The sequence below is a fragment of the Nuphar pumila genome, chromosome 3 (assembly GCF_984573655.1).
Source record: "Nuphar pumila chromosome 3, dmNupPumi1.hap1.1, whole genome shotgun sequence".
NCBI classification, from domain to species: domain Eukaryota; kingdom Viridiplantae; phylum Streptophyta; class Magnoliopsida; order Nymphaeales; family Nymphaeaceae; genus Nuphar; species Nuphar pumila.
The window spans coordinates 127,396,477-127,412,431 of record NC_143251.1 but is presented as its reverse complement, the minus strand read 5'-3'; the positions used below and the strand labels follow the sequence as shown (position 1 = coordinate 127,412,431).

General features: G+C 37.0%; 1 protein-coding gene and 1 pseudogene across 2 annotated transcripts; one reads left to right on the top strand and one right to left on the bottom strand.

Moving 5' to 3' along the window:
• Positions 1-8,524: 8,524 nt before the first annotated feature.
• Positions 8,525-11,270, bottom strand: LOC149843703 (pentatricopeptide repeat-containing protein At4g16835, mitochondrial pseudogene; annotated as a pseudogene). Its single transcript, XR_016431152.1, has one exon. The product of XR_016431152.1 is annotated as a pentatricopeptide repeat-containing protein At4g16835, mitochondrial pseudogene (transcript).
• A 1,042-nt stretch (positions 11,271-12,312) lies between these two features.
• Positions 12,313-15,465, top strand: LOC149843702 (Excinuclease ABC, C subunit, N-terminal). The gene is made up of 3 exons (XM_090000026.1): positions 12,313-12,623; positions 14,083-14,189; positions 15,207-15,465. The coding sequence occupies exons 1-3, from the start codon at positions 12,388-12,390 to the stop codon at positions 15,377-15,379; spliced, it is 516 nt and encodes a 171-aa protein (XP_089856152.1). The 5' UTR covers positions 12,313-12,387; the 3' UTR covers positions 15,380-15,465.
• The last annotated feature ends 490 nt before the right edge of the window (positions 15,466-15,955 follow it).

The following is a 15,955-nucleotide window of genomic DNA, read 5'->3' as shown; positions in this document are numbered from 1 at the left end:
CGTATAGTAACGACGACCTTGCGACGGATGTTGGCATTCGTTATTCCGTCGTAACTTAGCGACGGAACTGGTGACAGATATATTCTGTCGCTACATAGCGACGGAATGGGTGACAGATATATTCCGTCGCTAATTAGCATCGAAAAATTTGTGATGGAAGCTATTCGTCTCTAATTCGATGTTAATCCATCGCTAACAGCTTAGCGATAGATTAGCGTCGGATTAGCGACGGATTTAGGTCATCGCTAATCCATAGGTTTCTTGTAGTGAAAGCTCTTGCGAAGAAAGAATAAAATTCAAAGCTTTTTCTATTGGTCAACAAAAAGGATGAAGAAAAAAACCTCGATATGACCGGTAAAAGAAAATTCAATGATGTTGAAAAGCCATAAGTGAATTAATATTGATCGTATCTATGGCACATTTTTAAAGATTATTCTTTTGGTAATAAGGCAGTGGAAATATTCTGCGCGATAAAAAGAATCCACTCAATCTTAATATCTCTTCAATCATTCAAGTTGCAATTAACTATATTCAAAAGTGATCTCTCAATCATTGTCAAGATGAAGACTGATGAATGAGTTAGACCCCTGAGGCCAAAGAAAACTCATATCATCTCCAAGTTGAAGGAGCATGTGACGTGTCCTTCCAGAAAAAGTTTAAATCATTGTCAAGTTGAAAGCCGATGCGATGAACCTCCTGCCAATCCCTAAAAGATATTTGATCAGTGTTATCATCAAGAGAATTAAATCTAAGAGATAATATTATCAACTCAATTCTTGGGATCAAAGAAGACTCGGATCATCTCCAAGTTGAAGGAGTATGTGATGTGTCATTCTCGAAAAAATCAGAATATCATCAAGTTGAAGGCAGATGCGATGAAATTCTTGCCAAACCCAAAGAAACCTCAATTTTTATGTCTCAAAAGAGTGCAAAAAGATCATCACGGGAAAACCCTAGATATCAAACTGCCAAATCTGTCAAGAATTATCTTTATTTATGTGAAATTCTTTTATCAATATCCTTTTCATCAATTGATTTTATGATGTTGAGAATATCTTTTCTTTCTCTTCATATCAAGAAAATGAATAGCTTCCTTAAAGAAACCCAACAACAATAATTTGAACTTGATTCTTGATTCTAGGAAGTTAACCTAGTTGGAGGTAATACTCTAGAAAGAAGAGGGAATATCTTTCGCACAGAGGTGCATATTTCAATCATTTTGAATCAACTACAATTTTTATCATATTAGTAACATTTTTCAGCTATCCTAACATAAAGAAAAAACTTGATGTCTATTTTAACACATCCTGGCATCACCTTATACCTCTTCAAGAGAGTCACCTTATTCATCTTTCGCGTTATTGAAAGAATCACCCTGCTTCTCTTCAAAATAGTTGCCTTATTCATCTTTCGCGTTGTTGAAAGAATCGCCCTGCTCTCAACTAGGGATGGAAGCATCTTTATATCTTGTCAATGCATATTATAATTCTATAATCCTGTAAAGCTACTTCAAATAATTGATCAAGATGAGGGAAAGCTAGCGCACAACTCTGGTCCACTACTTTATCCTCATGTTCTTTGGTTTCCACTTGGGGCTATGGATTGATTCTAAGATGAATAACAGTTGATTACAAGAAATAATCATTTCAGATAGACTACTAGTCTGCAACTGTTAATGACTTGTTAAAAGACCTGGCTAATAACATCAGCATGTTTATGAGATGGCAACAACCATAAAGGTCAATACTTGGCAATTCAAGAGAGATGTATTTCTTATTTCATGATCTTAATCGGCATCATTAGTTGTTGTTTTTAATTTAAGAGTGGTTGTAGGGCATACAAAAACTTGGTGAGTGGTCACTGTCAGAAATAAATCCCAATGGTCCACTATGCGCTTGCTAATCCAATCAAGATTGTTTCACAGACATGCAACACAATGCATATTGCGTGTATTCGCTACCAGGATGCAAGTCAATAGCAGCGACTCTTTGACTGTGATAAAAACTCACGCCGCTATTGATTAAGCAATAATAGCGAGATTGTTGTCCCCGCTAATTGATAGGTAATAGCAGGAACATAAATATATCTTCATTATTACTCTACTACAGTCATGAATGTCGCTACTATAGCTTCATAAATAACCGAGATATTTATGTTCTCAGTTCTGCCTTGTCTCTGCACATATCTCGCAGTTAAAGACCTATGCATAATGGTAAGATTTTCTGGCCATTAGATATCAGGTTAAAATACATTAACGGATATATTTAATACCCAGAAGATCTCATCGTTAATGATTAATAACGATGAGATCTGGCTCTCGCCGTTATAGGTTTACTATATAAGGACGACAATTATATTGTCGTTATAGATTTACTATATAATGACGATAGTTATGTTGTTGTTATAGGGTGAGGTCAAAGCCTCCATTTGACTAGTATTTGAGAATTTTTTTAAGATGGGCCATGAGGGGAGCCTCCCTCTCTTTCTCCTTCTCTTGTCTCTCCCTGCTTTCTGATCTCTTGATCATTGCTCACTCCCACAAACCCCTACCGGCTCCCTCACTCACTCACTCTTCGCTGCTCACTTTGGCGACCCCTTGCCCGACTCCCTCCCCCCCTCTTTGTTGCTCACTCTGGTGACCCCCTACCCATCTCTCTCTCTCTCTCTCTCTCTCTCTCTCTCTCTCTCTCTCTCTCTCTCTCTCTTTCTCGTTGTTCAATCCGATGACCCCCTCCATCTTTGCTGCTCACTCCAGCGACCCCCTGCCCGGCTCTCTCCCTCCTTCCCTCTTACTCGTCGTTTAATTTGACCTTCCTCTTTGCTGCTCACTCTGGCGACCCCCTGCCCTGCTCCCTTCCTCCTCCTTGTTGCTCACTCTGATGACTCCCTCCCTCTTCATTGCTCACTTCCTCTTCGCTCTATGCTCATGCTCAAGGTATGCTTATTTGGCCTTGTCTATTTTTAGGTTTTTGTTAACATTTTTTTTATAATATATATCATTAAGCCACCAGGTTATTTTTATGGATTTTATTTTTAGGGTTTTTTTCAATTAGCATATATATATATATGTAAATGGTTTTAGAATAAATATTTAATTAGGTTGTTAGTTTTTTTTTAATTAGCCTATGTATGAAACTATGAATGATATTTGTTAGGGTTATGTTTAGTTTTTTAATAGAATGAATATTTAATTAAGTTTTAGGTTTTTTTTTCAATTAACATATATATATATATATAGATGAATGGTATTAGAAGTATTTGACAAAGATGAGTATTAAAAGTGATTGATGTTTGTGCGATATTTGACCTATGGAAAATGGGTTTTTGTAGGTAAGAATCTCAATATTTACTAAAATAGGTTGATATGCTCCTTGTTCAGACCCTTCTGGTGGTTTCCTAATTCATAGTGTTTATTTGACACCTGATTTAGCTGTCGGTTAGTTAGCTTTTGTGTTCTATTATATTGCTTTTCATGTCGGATGGATGTGATGATCCTTTGTTTCCATGTGTTAAAAAATCTTCATCTGTTGATGTCTTGAACAACTTGTCATCACATACATGACACCTTGATGTTTGCTTGGTTATTAGACTCTAGTTGCAGTTTGATTTCATTATTTGAAAGAGAAGTCACCTTACTTGGATTATCTATCATTTTTATTTTTCATCACCTTTTCATTTGCTACAATTATTGGGACAATAGGACTGTTGTGACACCACCCATCCATATGCTACTTTATTGACAACTAATAGTCTTGATGTATTTCTGTTCTAAACTCATATATCTTGTTTTCTAGTTTTATAGGCAGTGACAAAGCCTTCTTGGACTTTTTAAGAGTCGTTCTGTATATGTTAAAATTCTACCTTTTAAAAGTTTTATTTGATTTTTTTTTAGTTCAATGTTTGAGATTGCATCACACTTCTATTCTTGTGCTTGTTACACACTCAATCATAGTTTCTTGTTTTTTGATAAACTTTTCTCATTTCCTAGCAAGATAAAAAATACATGAAAATGGTCCCTTTATGCTTTTAAAGCCAAGTCTTGGCTATTATTTTTTATTATTTGGATTTGCAACTTATTAAAGAATTTAATGTATATTTCATTAACTAATGCCACTTCTTAACAACAAAGATGTGTGAGCCTACAAAGATAAAACATGAACACAACAGTTACCATTATATGTTATTGTAATTTTCTTGCAATTATTAGGATTCTAACTCTAATTGGAGTGAGAATAATAAAAATTGGCGAAAATTGCAAGAAATTGGGAAGAACAAAGGGTCAGCTAGCCAGGATTTGGGATAATAGAAAGCAATAGGAGCTAACGGAAGACAACAATAAACATAACCAAGCTGGACACTTTTCTAATATTGTAGGGCATTTTTGTTACTAGAGCATGTCTCCATCACAAACAGAGAAGGAAGACCCTATGTTGCTAGAAAGTCCTAATTGGCTAGAGGACTCATGGCTAGACCCATAAATTGATATAAGTGTAATTGAACATCTATCTTTGTGTAATATAAGTGCATGTGTTATTGCTCTATTTTCTGCCATTGTATTATTTCTCTTTTGAAAATGAGTTAAAAAATATATATGACCCTTGTTTATATTTCATAATTGTGTGCTATATTAACAAATTTAAAAAATTATATTACTCCATGTTCTTGTTGATGTTGATTATTTGATTTAATGGTGTTCTTGTATAATAGTGAATATTGTAAATTGTAGTTTGATCTAATATTGTTTGCATGAAATTAACAGATGTCAACATATCATTCACAACGAAGAGATAGGTGTTCCTCCTTCTCATGAATCAGTTTGTCACCCACTAGCCAAGGTGAATACCTATACGAGATTGACTTCGGATCACAGGTGGGTGATACTTCAAAGAAGAAAGATGTGTCCCCTATATATCATAGGCCACTGCAGCTCTAGAGTCATCTACGGTGGCCTTAGGTAAATATTAATCCAATATTTTTTAGTATAATTATAATTTTATTACTGTCATTCCTATTAATATTTGTTTTTTACTATAAATTAGCAATTGCAGAATCTTTTCAATGCAAACGCGAGAAGAAAAAGTGTATAGTCCACCAAAAGCTAATCAAACAACGAAAGACTTCAGTAACTATCAAGCATGGGACACAAGAAGTCATGTGCGAGGGCTCCTCTGTATTCTCTATGAGGCTTTCGTGCATCATCAGGGAATAGGTCATACTTACTCACAACTCGTAGAAGAAGGTCATAGACGATGAGAAGATGGTGTTGTGTGAGGCAGTTTATGTAAGTATATTGCCTAATAATACTTTGATAAACAGATTAATTCATAAAAAGAGTGTTACTAACTATATTTTGATAATTCGGTATAAGAAGAGTTTGATTTAGACAAAGATATACTTGAACGTCAGTAATGCATATAGAAGCAGCTTCATCTATCATACTCAAAGTTGTGAGAAGGTTTTCATAAGCATTACCAGAAGTTTCAAAACCACGATGTAGTAAAACAACATCTGCTTGAGGAAATCGACTTTGAAGTATGAAAAGGGATTTGCAAGTTTTTTACTGAAGACTATTGGACGGTAAATATTGGATATATATTTATAAATAAATAAATATTTAAATTTTAAATTTTCGTATACTAATTGATCTTCCTTTGATACAATGGGTGTCAAAGAAAAATTTGGTGAATAGAGCAAAATAGACGGTCCAACATACCAGTGGATTATCGTCGTACCTATAGAGGAATCATATGAGACTAAGTTTTTTATTTTCAAAAATTATTTTTTTATATAGTATAATGCTAAATATGTTTGATCTAATAGATTCTTAATTTGTTATTTGAAGACTGAAATAGATGGGCAGAAACCAATGACAAGTGCATTCTACAAAGAAACACACACCCATTCAGATCGCACGATATTCATTTGTAGCGAAGCAGAAGACACTTACGTAAGTAACTCATACTTTGTAGTGCCACGTTCATTCGTGATACAAACATGTGAGGGAATGAGTGCATTTTTTTCTCCATCCAAACCGTCTTACTCCAACCAGACTTGAATTTTACAACTATATTCTCAGTTGGACGTGATGCAAACAAAGTTTCAATAATTAAGAGAGAAAATAATGTGACAACAAAAAACAACTAGACAAAAAATAAAGTGAGAGATAGAAGCGACTAGGCAAAAAATGGAGTGAGAAAGAGAATCAACTAGGAAGCTCAGAGAGGAGATGCAGGCTCCATCCTAGATTTTTAAACTCTTCACCACAATTATTTTGATTAATGTTTTGATTTTTAAACTCTTTACTACAATTGTTATAATTAAATTCTGATTCATGTGAATATTAGAATTGTATATGTTTATTGCAGGATTTGAGAGGATGTAGAGAGTGTAAGGGGTTTGTATTAGAAGTGTATATGTGAGGATGTATGAAGTGTAAAAGGTTTGTATTTAAAGTGTGTTTGTTGCAAGCTTTGAGATAATGTAGTTGGTTTGTATTTAAAGTGTTTTTGTTGAAGACTTGGAGAGGATGTAAGGGGGGTTTATATTTTTGAAGTGTATATTTAAAGTATATTTAAAGTTTTTGTTGAATGTATGTATAAAGTGTATGTCAATGGTTCCAAGTGTATTGAATATTTTAGGATGCATGTTTGAAATGAATGTTTGAGAATGTATGTTTGAAGTTGAATGTTTGAGGATATATGTTTGAAGTTGACTCTTTGAAGTGAATGTTTGAGGATGTATATTTGAAGTTGAATGTTTAAAAACATATGTTTGATGTGTATATTTGATGTCGAATGTCTGACGATGTATGTTTGAAGTGTATTTGACATTTTTATTGAATGTATGTTTCAGTTGCAAGTTTTTTAATGTAAATATTTTTTAATTAATTTTTAGTTTTAAATTTGCAGGTTTATAGCCTATAGCGGCGACATTCCTGTCTTATCGTTATAGGCTAGATCTTTGTTTCGCCGTTATAGCTAGCCTATACCATTGAATTAATTTTCCCGTTATAGCCTACAACGATGAGTTAATGCTTGCCGTTATAGGCTATAACAATGAGACATGAATATTTTAACCTATAGGTAGCCTATAACGGCGAGCCAGAGATCTCACCGTTATAGGGTATCTCACCATCAAAACAACCTCTCTGTTATAGCCTACCTTACCATTATTAGTGTTCCCAGTTTCAGCGAGTAAACTCGTTGGTGTTGGATCACCTTTAACGACGACCTATAAATGTTGTTATTGGTCAACAAATGTTAGTTTTTTAGGGTAACTTATCAGTGAGAATTCTCATCATTATAGGCCAATAACGGCAAAAAATAGAGCAATAGCAACGAGAAAAATCACCACTATTGACCTTCATTGTTGTAGTGATTCATTGTGTTTGATGAGTCTTCGATGATAAGGAATGTGATCAAATTACATCCAAGCATAAAAATGTAGGAAAACCAAGCAAAATCTCACTTTTGAAGCAGGAGGCTTGCAATGTTCTATGACAAAGAACCGGCATGATTTAAAAATGTGATCATGCCCTCTGCTGTGAAAGAGGCTCCTCTTTCATAAGAAATATATGGTCTTTCCCTAAAAGGATGAAACAAACATGCGTATGGAAAATATATGGTAGAACCCACATAATAAATTCAAAAAAACATCTTTCTTATCAAAATGAGTTCATACCTCCTCTCCACAGGGCAAGCACTTTCCCTCCAAAGTGGCTCTTTCAAAGGAAAGAGGCTTTCCTTGAGTGGGAGTGTAACAAACACACCCAGCAAAGTGTTATGGGGATTTAGCCAGAAAAGGAGCAACCTGCTTGGAGGGAAAATCGGCTGCAATGTGAGTGCACACCTTTGGTGTGCTGCTGCACCTGATCACCTACTATCTGCTGTTGGGCCCCACAGCTGACAGGCTGTATCTCAAATATGGAGGGTGATCAGGTGCACCAGCATACTAAAAGTGTGCAATCACATTGCACCAGATCCTCCCTCACCTGCTAGGGGATCCAATTTGGGGCCGGTTCACATCACACGTCACAACTTTGAAGCTCCGGGGAGGCAGTTCCTGTGTGCAGGCCTAATCAAGTGTGGGCCCTGGGGGAGGGGGTTGTAGCCACAAAGTTTTACACCTCTGGGTGTGCAACAATAAGCTTGGCAGGTTAACCCAGCACGGCTAGATCACCGAACCACATCCACTCCTGGAACATTGAAAAAAGAAAAAAAAACTGCCACGGATGCATCAAAACAAAAGTGTTAACTGCAAATCACACGGCATCCTCCAGTAGGAGATATTAGTCTAAGCCCTCTCCAATTCCAAGGTTATATATGCAATGCCTTGGCTCAGAAGGGCACTTTTTTTTAAAATAAGACTCGCACCCGCTTTAAGCACAAGATGAGAACAAATTCCCGTCTGGACCTCTAGACCAGTAAATTATCTTCTAGATTAATCAAAATGGAAAAGGGTCTCAAGCATCAAAAACTAATTCAGCATTTGACTTTGTTTTGAGTGGGTCTAGGACTTTACATAGTATAGGGTTAATAAAGCATAGTGAATGGAGATATTGAATGTCAAAAAAAGAAAGAACAAGGTACAGAGCAATATCAAAGCTCTGATCCGCAACAAGCTAATGTCTGCCTTAATGAATGCCTGTTAGTTTTGATGAGTGCTATGGGCTTCAATGGTGTACGGATCAGTTCCAAACTTCATGATATTGAAAGATACAATTTAATAATATGATGGAACACACCCATCTAAAAATGAAAAAAAACTTGAAAAATAAACAACCATGGCCATCAATATATGCGGTATAAAGATGCGGTGACTAGCCCATTGGAAGCCTCCGTCTTCAAAAGTGAGATGTTGGCTTAAAAATGAAGCTATCCAAGCACTTAAAGATTTTGAAGAAAGTCATTTAACCCATATACCTATCAAGTCTGCACTAAGCGAAGTAGCATAACATTCTAAATATCAAACGTCCTGCCATTCAAGCTATTAGCCTCAACAATACCACCCCTGCCTCCATCATACTGTCTAGAAGGGAATCTAGCAATCTTTTCAGCAACATTTGCTTCTGGAATGAGGATAATTTGACTTGCACTGGAACTTGTGGAGCTGACAGATATAATGCAAAATATTGTGGCCCGGAAACGCCACAGGAGATTCTATCTGTATGTACGGTCACCAGTAATCTCCACAAGAGCAACTTCCATTTTTGAAATGATGAAACCGAACTGTATCTCTTACAATTATTTCCCGGCCTTCAATTGCAGAGATGAACTTGGTGGCAGTGTGGCAATCCCCACAAACTCTAAGGTTTTTAAAAACTCTAATCTTCGTGCCAGCAGGTGTACTAATAAGCCCAAAAGCAATTGCCAACTTCTCACTGTGATGAGAAAGAAGGAGCTCCTGCTGCTCATCCCTCACATTGTGCAAAGCATAGCTCAGATCAGGTACATATCCAGCCAACTTCATTGCCTTTTCCAATTCATCCAACTTCTTGTGAATTGACGCCAATTGAAAGTGCAATCTATCACCCGATCTGAACTCATGGACCTGGTTTTTAATTTCAATCCAGCTGTATCCTGGGGTCTTTACTACATCATTTGCTTTCATTAACAGCCTAATTCTGGAAACATCACCCCAGCAACCCATCACTGCATACACATTTGCTAGTTGCACATAAGCTGCAGCATTTGCAGGCTCCAACTCAAGTAATCTCTCAGCTGCATACTTGGCCAATTCAACATTTTTATGTATCCTGCAAGCACCCAATAAGGTCCCAAAAATGGCAGCATGGGGTTGGAAGGGCATTGTATCAATCAAATCCATGGCTTCCTTCAACAGTCCTGCACGACCAAGCAGATCCACCATGACAGTATAGTGATCAGGCTTCGGTTCAATGGCATGATCATCTAACATGGACTTGAAATATAGGAGGCCAAGATCAACAAACCCCGCATGGTTGCAGGCAGACAAAAGAGCAATGAAAGTGATGTCATTTGGCTGGATCCTATCTCTTTTCATCTCTTCATAGAAACAAAGCGCATCATTGCCAAAACCATGCTGAGCATACCCTGCAATAATGGCATTCCATGTAACTACATCCCTCCTGGGCATTCCCGCAAAAACCTTGCGTGCATCCTCCAACTCACCACATTTACAATACATACTAAGCAAGGATGTAGCCGTAGTGGTATCAGAGCTAAATTTAGTCTTGCATATATATTGATGTACCTGTGTACCCATCTCCAATGCAGCAAGACTACCACAACCTGCAAGAACACTACTGAAACTTGATTGATTTGGTTGCATTCTTAGCTGTAGCATCGAGCGGAACAGCTTCAGTGCATCCTCAGCCCGACCATTCTGTATATATCCAGACATCATGGCATTCCAAGTAACTAAATTGGGACCAAGCATTTCACCAAAAAGTCGGATTGCATCTTCAACTTTCCCCTGCTGCATGTACCCACTGATCATGGCAGTCCAAGAAACCACATTTTTCTCTGGAATCCGATTGAAGAAACTCAATGCCTTCTCCAAATCACCACACTGCACATAACCGGTGAGCATGGCATTCCATGTAACTACATTTCTTATCGGCATTGCCTCAAACAAATGGGCAGCATCACCCATCCTATGACTTTGAGAGAAGCCCGAGATCATGGTATTCCAAGAGGTGGTATCCTTCACAGGCATCCGGCTGAAGACCCCAAATGCTGCATCCACCTTGCCATTCTGAATGTAGCAAGAGATCATCGTGTTCCAAGAGACGACATCCGGATGAGGGATTCTATCAAACAGTTCACATGCAGCATCCAAGCTTCCAGGCTTAGCATAACCAGAAAGCATGGAGTTCCAAGTCACGATGGTCCTCTCAAGCATTTCGTCGAACATTTTTCGTGCAGCGCCCACATTTCCACTTCTTACGCATTCCGTGATCTTCCTGTTGGAAGAAAGTACTGATAGGGTCACCTTATGGGCGGGAACCATGTAGGAAGAGAGAGATTTTGAATGCCTTGCAGGTGATGGGAGAAAACAAGCCTCCCCATTGCCGGAATCACTCTGTTCGGCGTTTGGGTACAGTGAATGGTGGTGGGATAGACGAGATCGGGAAGAGAAGAAGCTGAAAGGGTAGAATGAATGGGGAACGGATAAATCACAGATTGCTAAAAAGGCAAGTCTACTCTTGGTTAACATAACACCCCTCCATCAAATCTCTCTCTCTCTCTCTAAGTTCCTCTCAACCACCTTATTGTTTTTTATGGCTGCATTTTCTTGCTGGGTTGTTTGGATGACAAGGGGGCAAAATTAATTTGATGTTTTAGGTATTCGGTTGACTAAAACTATAAATTTTTCTAAGCTTTTGATTTTACAAAAGTTAAAAAAAAAAAAGAAAAATCATGTTTTCGCCAATGCAGACAAGAAAATGGTGGAAATTGTTGTTTATTAAAATAAAATTTATTCTAATTATTTTTTTACTTTCCGAACAATGAGTGGCCAGAAAATAGCTAAAAATTACCTTTATTTTGGTCACCCATCAACTGGAAATGGGCAGACATAAATTGGAACGAGAGGGAGGTTGTTGGGGTGTCAGGTAAAAGAGTGGTGGTGAGTAGGGTGTTAATGGGTCAGGTTAGTCCTGAACCCGACCTATACCAAGGTCAGCATTTGGTGATAAACAAGGAGGTTTGATTAGAATCCTGGTCAGATTCGAAGGATCCAATTAAAATATGGAGTTGGGTATGGTTTATGAAATTTCATACTAGACCTGGAATTGACCGGAGTTTTGACTCAAAACTATAACTTTTCAATTTTAAAAGATAAAAAAATATTATTTTACTGAGTATGGTTCGAGTCTGGTATGGTTTCTCTTATGCTAAGTTTGATTAGACCAGACCAGCATCTTAAATCAAATATGGGTTTGACCTCACCAAGGTTCGAACCAATCCAGACCCATTGACACCCCTGGTGGTGAGGGTGGTTACCTTCCATCCTCATAAACCTAGTTATAAAAACTGAGTAAAGCTGGTTTGCAAAACGAAGTTAAAAACTCACTTTTTCTCGAGCCAAGTTTTTTTTTTGGTAAAACCTAATTTAACACCGGAAAGTAGGTTTTCAACGGGTGTCATCTGAACAAGAGATAAGAGTGCATCCTAAAAAGTTTTGCCCTCTTAGGCAAGGGTTTCTCGTTATAAAAAAAAAAAGTGCAGCTAAAAATAAATTTACGATAGATTAGGCTCTTATATGAAAATAACTACAAAATTAACCGGCGTACATGCAAATTTTACGAAAAGCGTTTAATCCCAAAGGAGAGAGAGAGAGAGGAGAGAGAGAGAGAGAGAGAAATTCAGATCTGTGAAGCGACGCCCACGACCAAGAACAGAGCTTATGAGATTATCTGAGAAATTCCGAAATGTGAAGCGAAGCCCACGACCAAGGGCATGTCCGAAGACCACCACAACCGCAATCATTGCGGATTCGACTCATCAGGATTTAGGAGCATCTGCCAGTTCATACAATACCAATAACAGATCGGGGAGGAGAAGAGGGTGGTGCGTCTACCTCATCCTCTCCGCGGACCACCGGCGAACCTACGTTGGTGCCACCACCAATTTCAATCGTCGGTATGAAACTCCCTACAAATTCTCATTTCCTTCATTGGAACGATTTTTGGTACAGTGTGTAGATCATTCCAATGTTGGTTTCTTTGAATATAGACCTCTCTCTCTCATATATTTTGGTATCTTTGATTTGCGTATTATATTGCCATGTCAATACGTTTGCAACTCTTGCGTGAGAAAATCTTGTTGTTCTGAAGCCCACCAATGATGGGGATCATTTCTTTTTCCTGACTCAAAGTTGCCCACAAGCCTCTAATTCATGAATCGCGATTTACAATATGGTTTGTGTTGGCGTTATTTCCAATTTGATTAAACATCCCATCTAACTAATATTGGGATTCAGAATGTTGAAATTTTTCTCCAACATTTGTTATCCTATTTTCACGCAGATTAACTTCTTTAATTGGTTTCTGGTGTTTGTGAGATATTCCGCAAAAGGGTTTATAACTCTTTCATTCTTCTTTCTTTTGGGGATGCATGCCGCGTTCTTTTTATTCTTATATGCTTGCTCTGCATATTGGGAAAGATCTCAAACCTGGCATTCTTTGGATGATTTACTGCAACATTGATTGATAATTTGCTCATAGAAAAGCAGTCTTAGATTAAAAATGTAGAAGTCCAGCTATTATCTGGGAATCTTTGTTATCAAGTTTCCCATTTGCTGAGGTCCGGGTGGACAATTTTCATAAGTTGTCAATTTATAACTTTTAAAAGTAGTTATTGACAAGTCTTAGATGCAAATACTGAACAGATGATCATCTCTTTCCTTGAGGATATCTTGTCGAGTCAAAATGTAAGAAATTTTTTCTTTTAAAAGAATGAAAATTGTTTCCTTTACCTGCTGTTCCTGTCTGTAGTTTCCTTTTTTCGCTCATTTATTCTTTTGATCCAGTGGCAAACAGATCCTCTTCTGTAACTTTTCCATGTTTTATTATATTTATTTTTGTTGCCTCAGAAAAAAAAAAAGAAGAGAGAAAGAAAAACCATGATTGGCCTTTGTTACTGAATTTTCCCTTTCCATCCTTTGGTGTATCGCTTGAATGTCCTGGTTTAAAAATTATTCATAGTCGATGAAGCCTAAACCAATTTTCTTGCTCATTAATCTGGAAAGATGTTTTGGTTTAATGTCTATTTCTGCTCATTCTTTACAAGGAAATTTCCATCTATAAACCATTCAAATGTGTAAGATTATTAGATGTCGGTGGTGAAAGAATGGAACTTAAAAATTCGTTTATATAAGACTGTTGCTTAGGTTAATGGCTATTTTTTGTAAAGCACAACCATCTCAGAACATCATAATAATATGTTCCTATACATTCTTGAACGATTTTTCTGTCCTACATTTCATACATATTATGCTAAATTGGGGATATCTATTTTAAATCATGAACAAACTGGTGTAATATGACCTCTCTGTTCTTGACTGCGATAGTAACTACATCTAGTTATTATTGTTTTGAAGATTAAAGCAACACAACGGTGTACTTAAAGGTGGAGCAAAAGCATCACGAGCAGGAAGGCCTTGGACTTGTGTTTGTGTTATTCAAGGTTTTAGTGATCAAAGTGAAGGTAATCATATTCTTCATGATGACAAGGGTTTCTTGTAACTTTTATCATCGTTAACATATATTTATTTTGTCACTTATAGTCACATGTTAGTGGCAAATATTGAGTTGTACTATTAGATAATAATTTATATCTCCTCGAGCAAATTACACCATCTGAAGTGTCATTATATTTTCTTATATCTTTTAACAAAATAGGCAATGGTTATCACAATGGACCATGTACCTGAGGCTTCTTCTTGCTTCTGTTGATTCTTGGTACGAAGGGATACTATATAAGAAAATCTGGTTATCCTTGTGAAGCTCTGTAGATGTTGACTGAAACTCGCATTGTGAAACATGGTCACCCTGATTCACTTACTTTAGAAAGTCAAGCTGAGTGACCATTTATCAACTCACATAGCCCAGTTAGGGCTAGGGGAAGCAACTAAAGTTAGGCAATCACCACTATCAACTGGTCATTTCTATGTTGCCCGACTGTGGCAGTATATATGTTCCTGCCTACAGATATTATTACCATGAAGGCATTTTTGAAATTCTACTTCTAGCCTCCTTTATTTGGGAATACACATCAACCCTAACCATTTCCAATTTTTTATTTTTTCTTCTACCTTGAATTTTCTGTCTTTCAAATCATTATTATCACTCTCCCATACACACTGTGGCGCATGACTGGAAGATTATCCCTTCATATCCACAAAAAACATGTCACCTTTTAGCACTCTCCAGAACTTGTATTAGGAAGATTCTTATGAGTTGCTTCATATCTCTACATGACCCTTTCTGTTTTTTATTTGTTTTATCTTTTTCCATTTGTTGTCTTTGTAATATTGCTCTCTCTCTCTCTCTCTCTCTCTCTCTCTCTCTCTCTCTCTCTCTCTCTCTCTCTCTCTCTCTCTTATGGATGTATTTGTGTATGCAATAGCAATGAATTTGCCACATTGTATTATGTTCATTTTGCAGACTTCTACAAATTAACCGTCTAAAATTTGGATAATTTTCCTGATATGTGCTCTACCAGCATGCTCATTTGAATCTAAATGGAAGAACATTTCTCGGAAACTTCCTCGCAAAAGGACCTGTGACAATCTCTCTGAGGCGTCAGCTGTTGCAGTGATACAACACAGGAAAGAAGCACTGGATAAATTGAAAAAAATGATTGATTGTAGTCATTTAAATATTGATTGGCGCTAAAATATGTCCTATTGACATTTGGAAACTTTGTTTATTATTGGTTTGAGACCAGTATCATATTGAACGTGTAATCATTTTATCTATCACTCATTGAATTCTTGTATCTTGATGAATAATGACCACGGCTGTGAAAGGTTAATTTAGAGCAGTGTGCTGTGTTAACACTTGATCAGTAGTCAAGGCAAGATTTGTCATACTTGTCCACAAATTCACAGGGATCATTGGTGTTGCATCACACATTATATGTGATCATCTATGTAACACAGACTCTTCTAACAGGGCACCGCACCCACGTTGCAACCACACCCATGTGGGTGTGATACTTGGACACAGTTTTATGTGTTAGGTGAAGTCAACCACACTGAGGTCCATTTCTGTCTAAAATTAGATTTAGTTAACCCTAACCAAGTCCAGTTTTATCTATATTATATATAAATGCATAAATGCCTCACATACATGTAGTGTTAACTTAAAACTGTTAAAAATTATATATATAGTACTCACTACTTGGTTGAATCATTTTCTGGAGGGGTCAAGATATTCCCATCCATTTGATATTAACTGCCAATGACTAGC

Bases quoted from the DNA above. Each gene is read 5' to 3' on its own strand.
- LOC149843702 (XM_090000026.1), top strand. From the start codon at position 12,388: ATGAGATTATCTGAGAAATTCCGAAATGTGAAGCGAAGCCCACGACCA. The intron at 12,624-14,082 runs GTATGAAACTCC...ATTGTTTTGAAG, and splicing joins ACCACCAATTTCAATCGTCG to ATTAAAGCAACACAACGGTG. The intron at 14,190-15,206 runs GTAATCATATTC...GTGCTCTACCAG, and splicing joins TTTTAGTGATCAAAGTGAAG to CATGCTCATTTGAATCTAAA.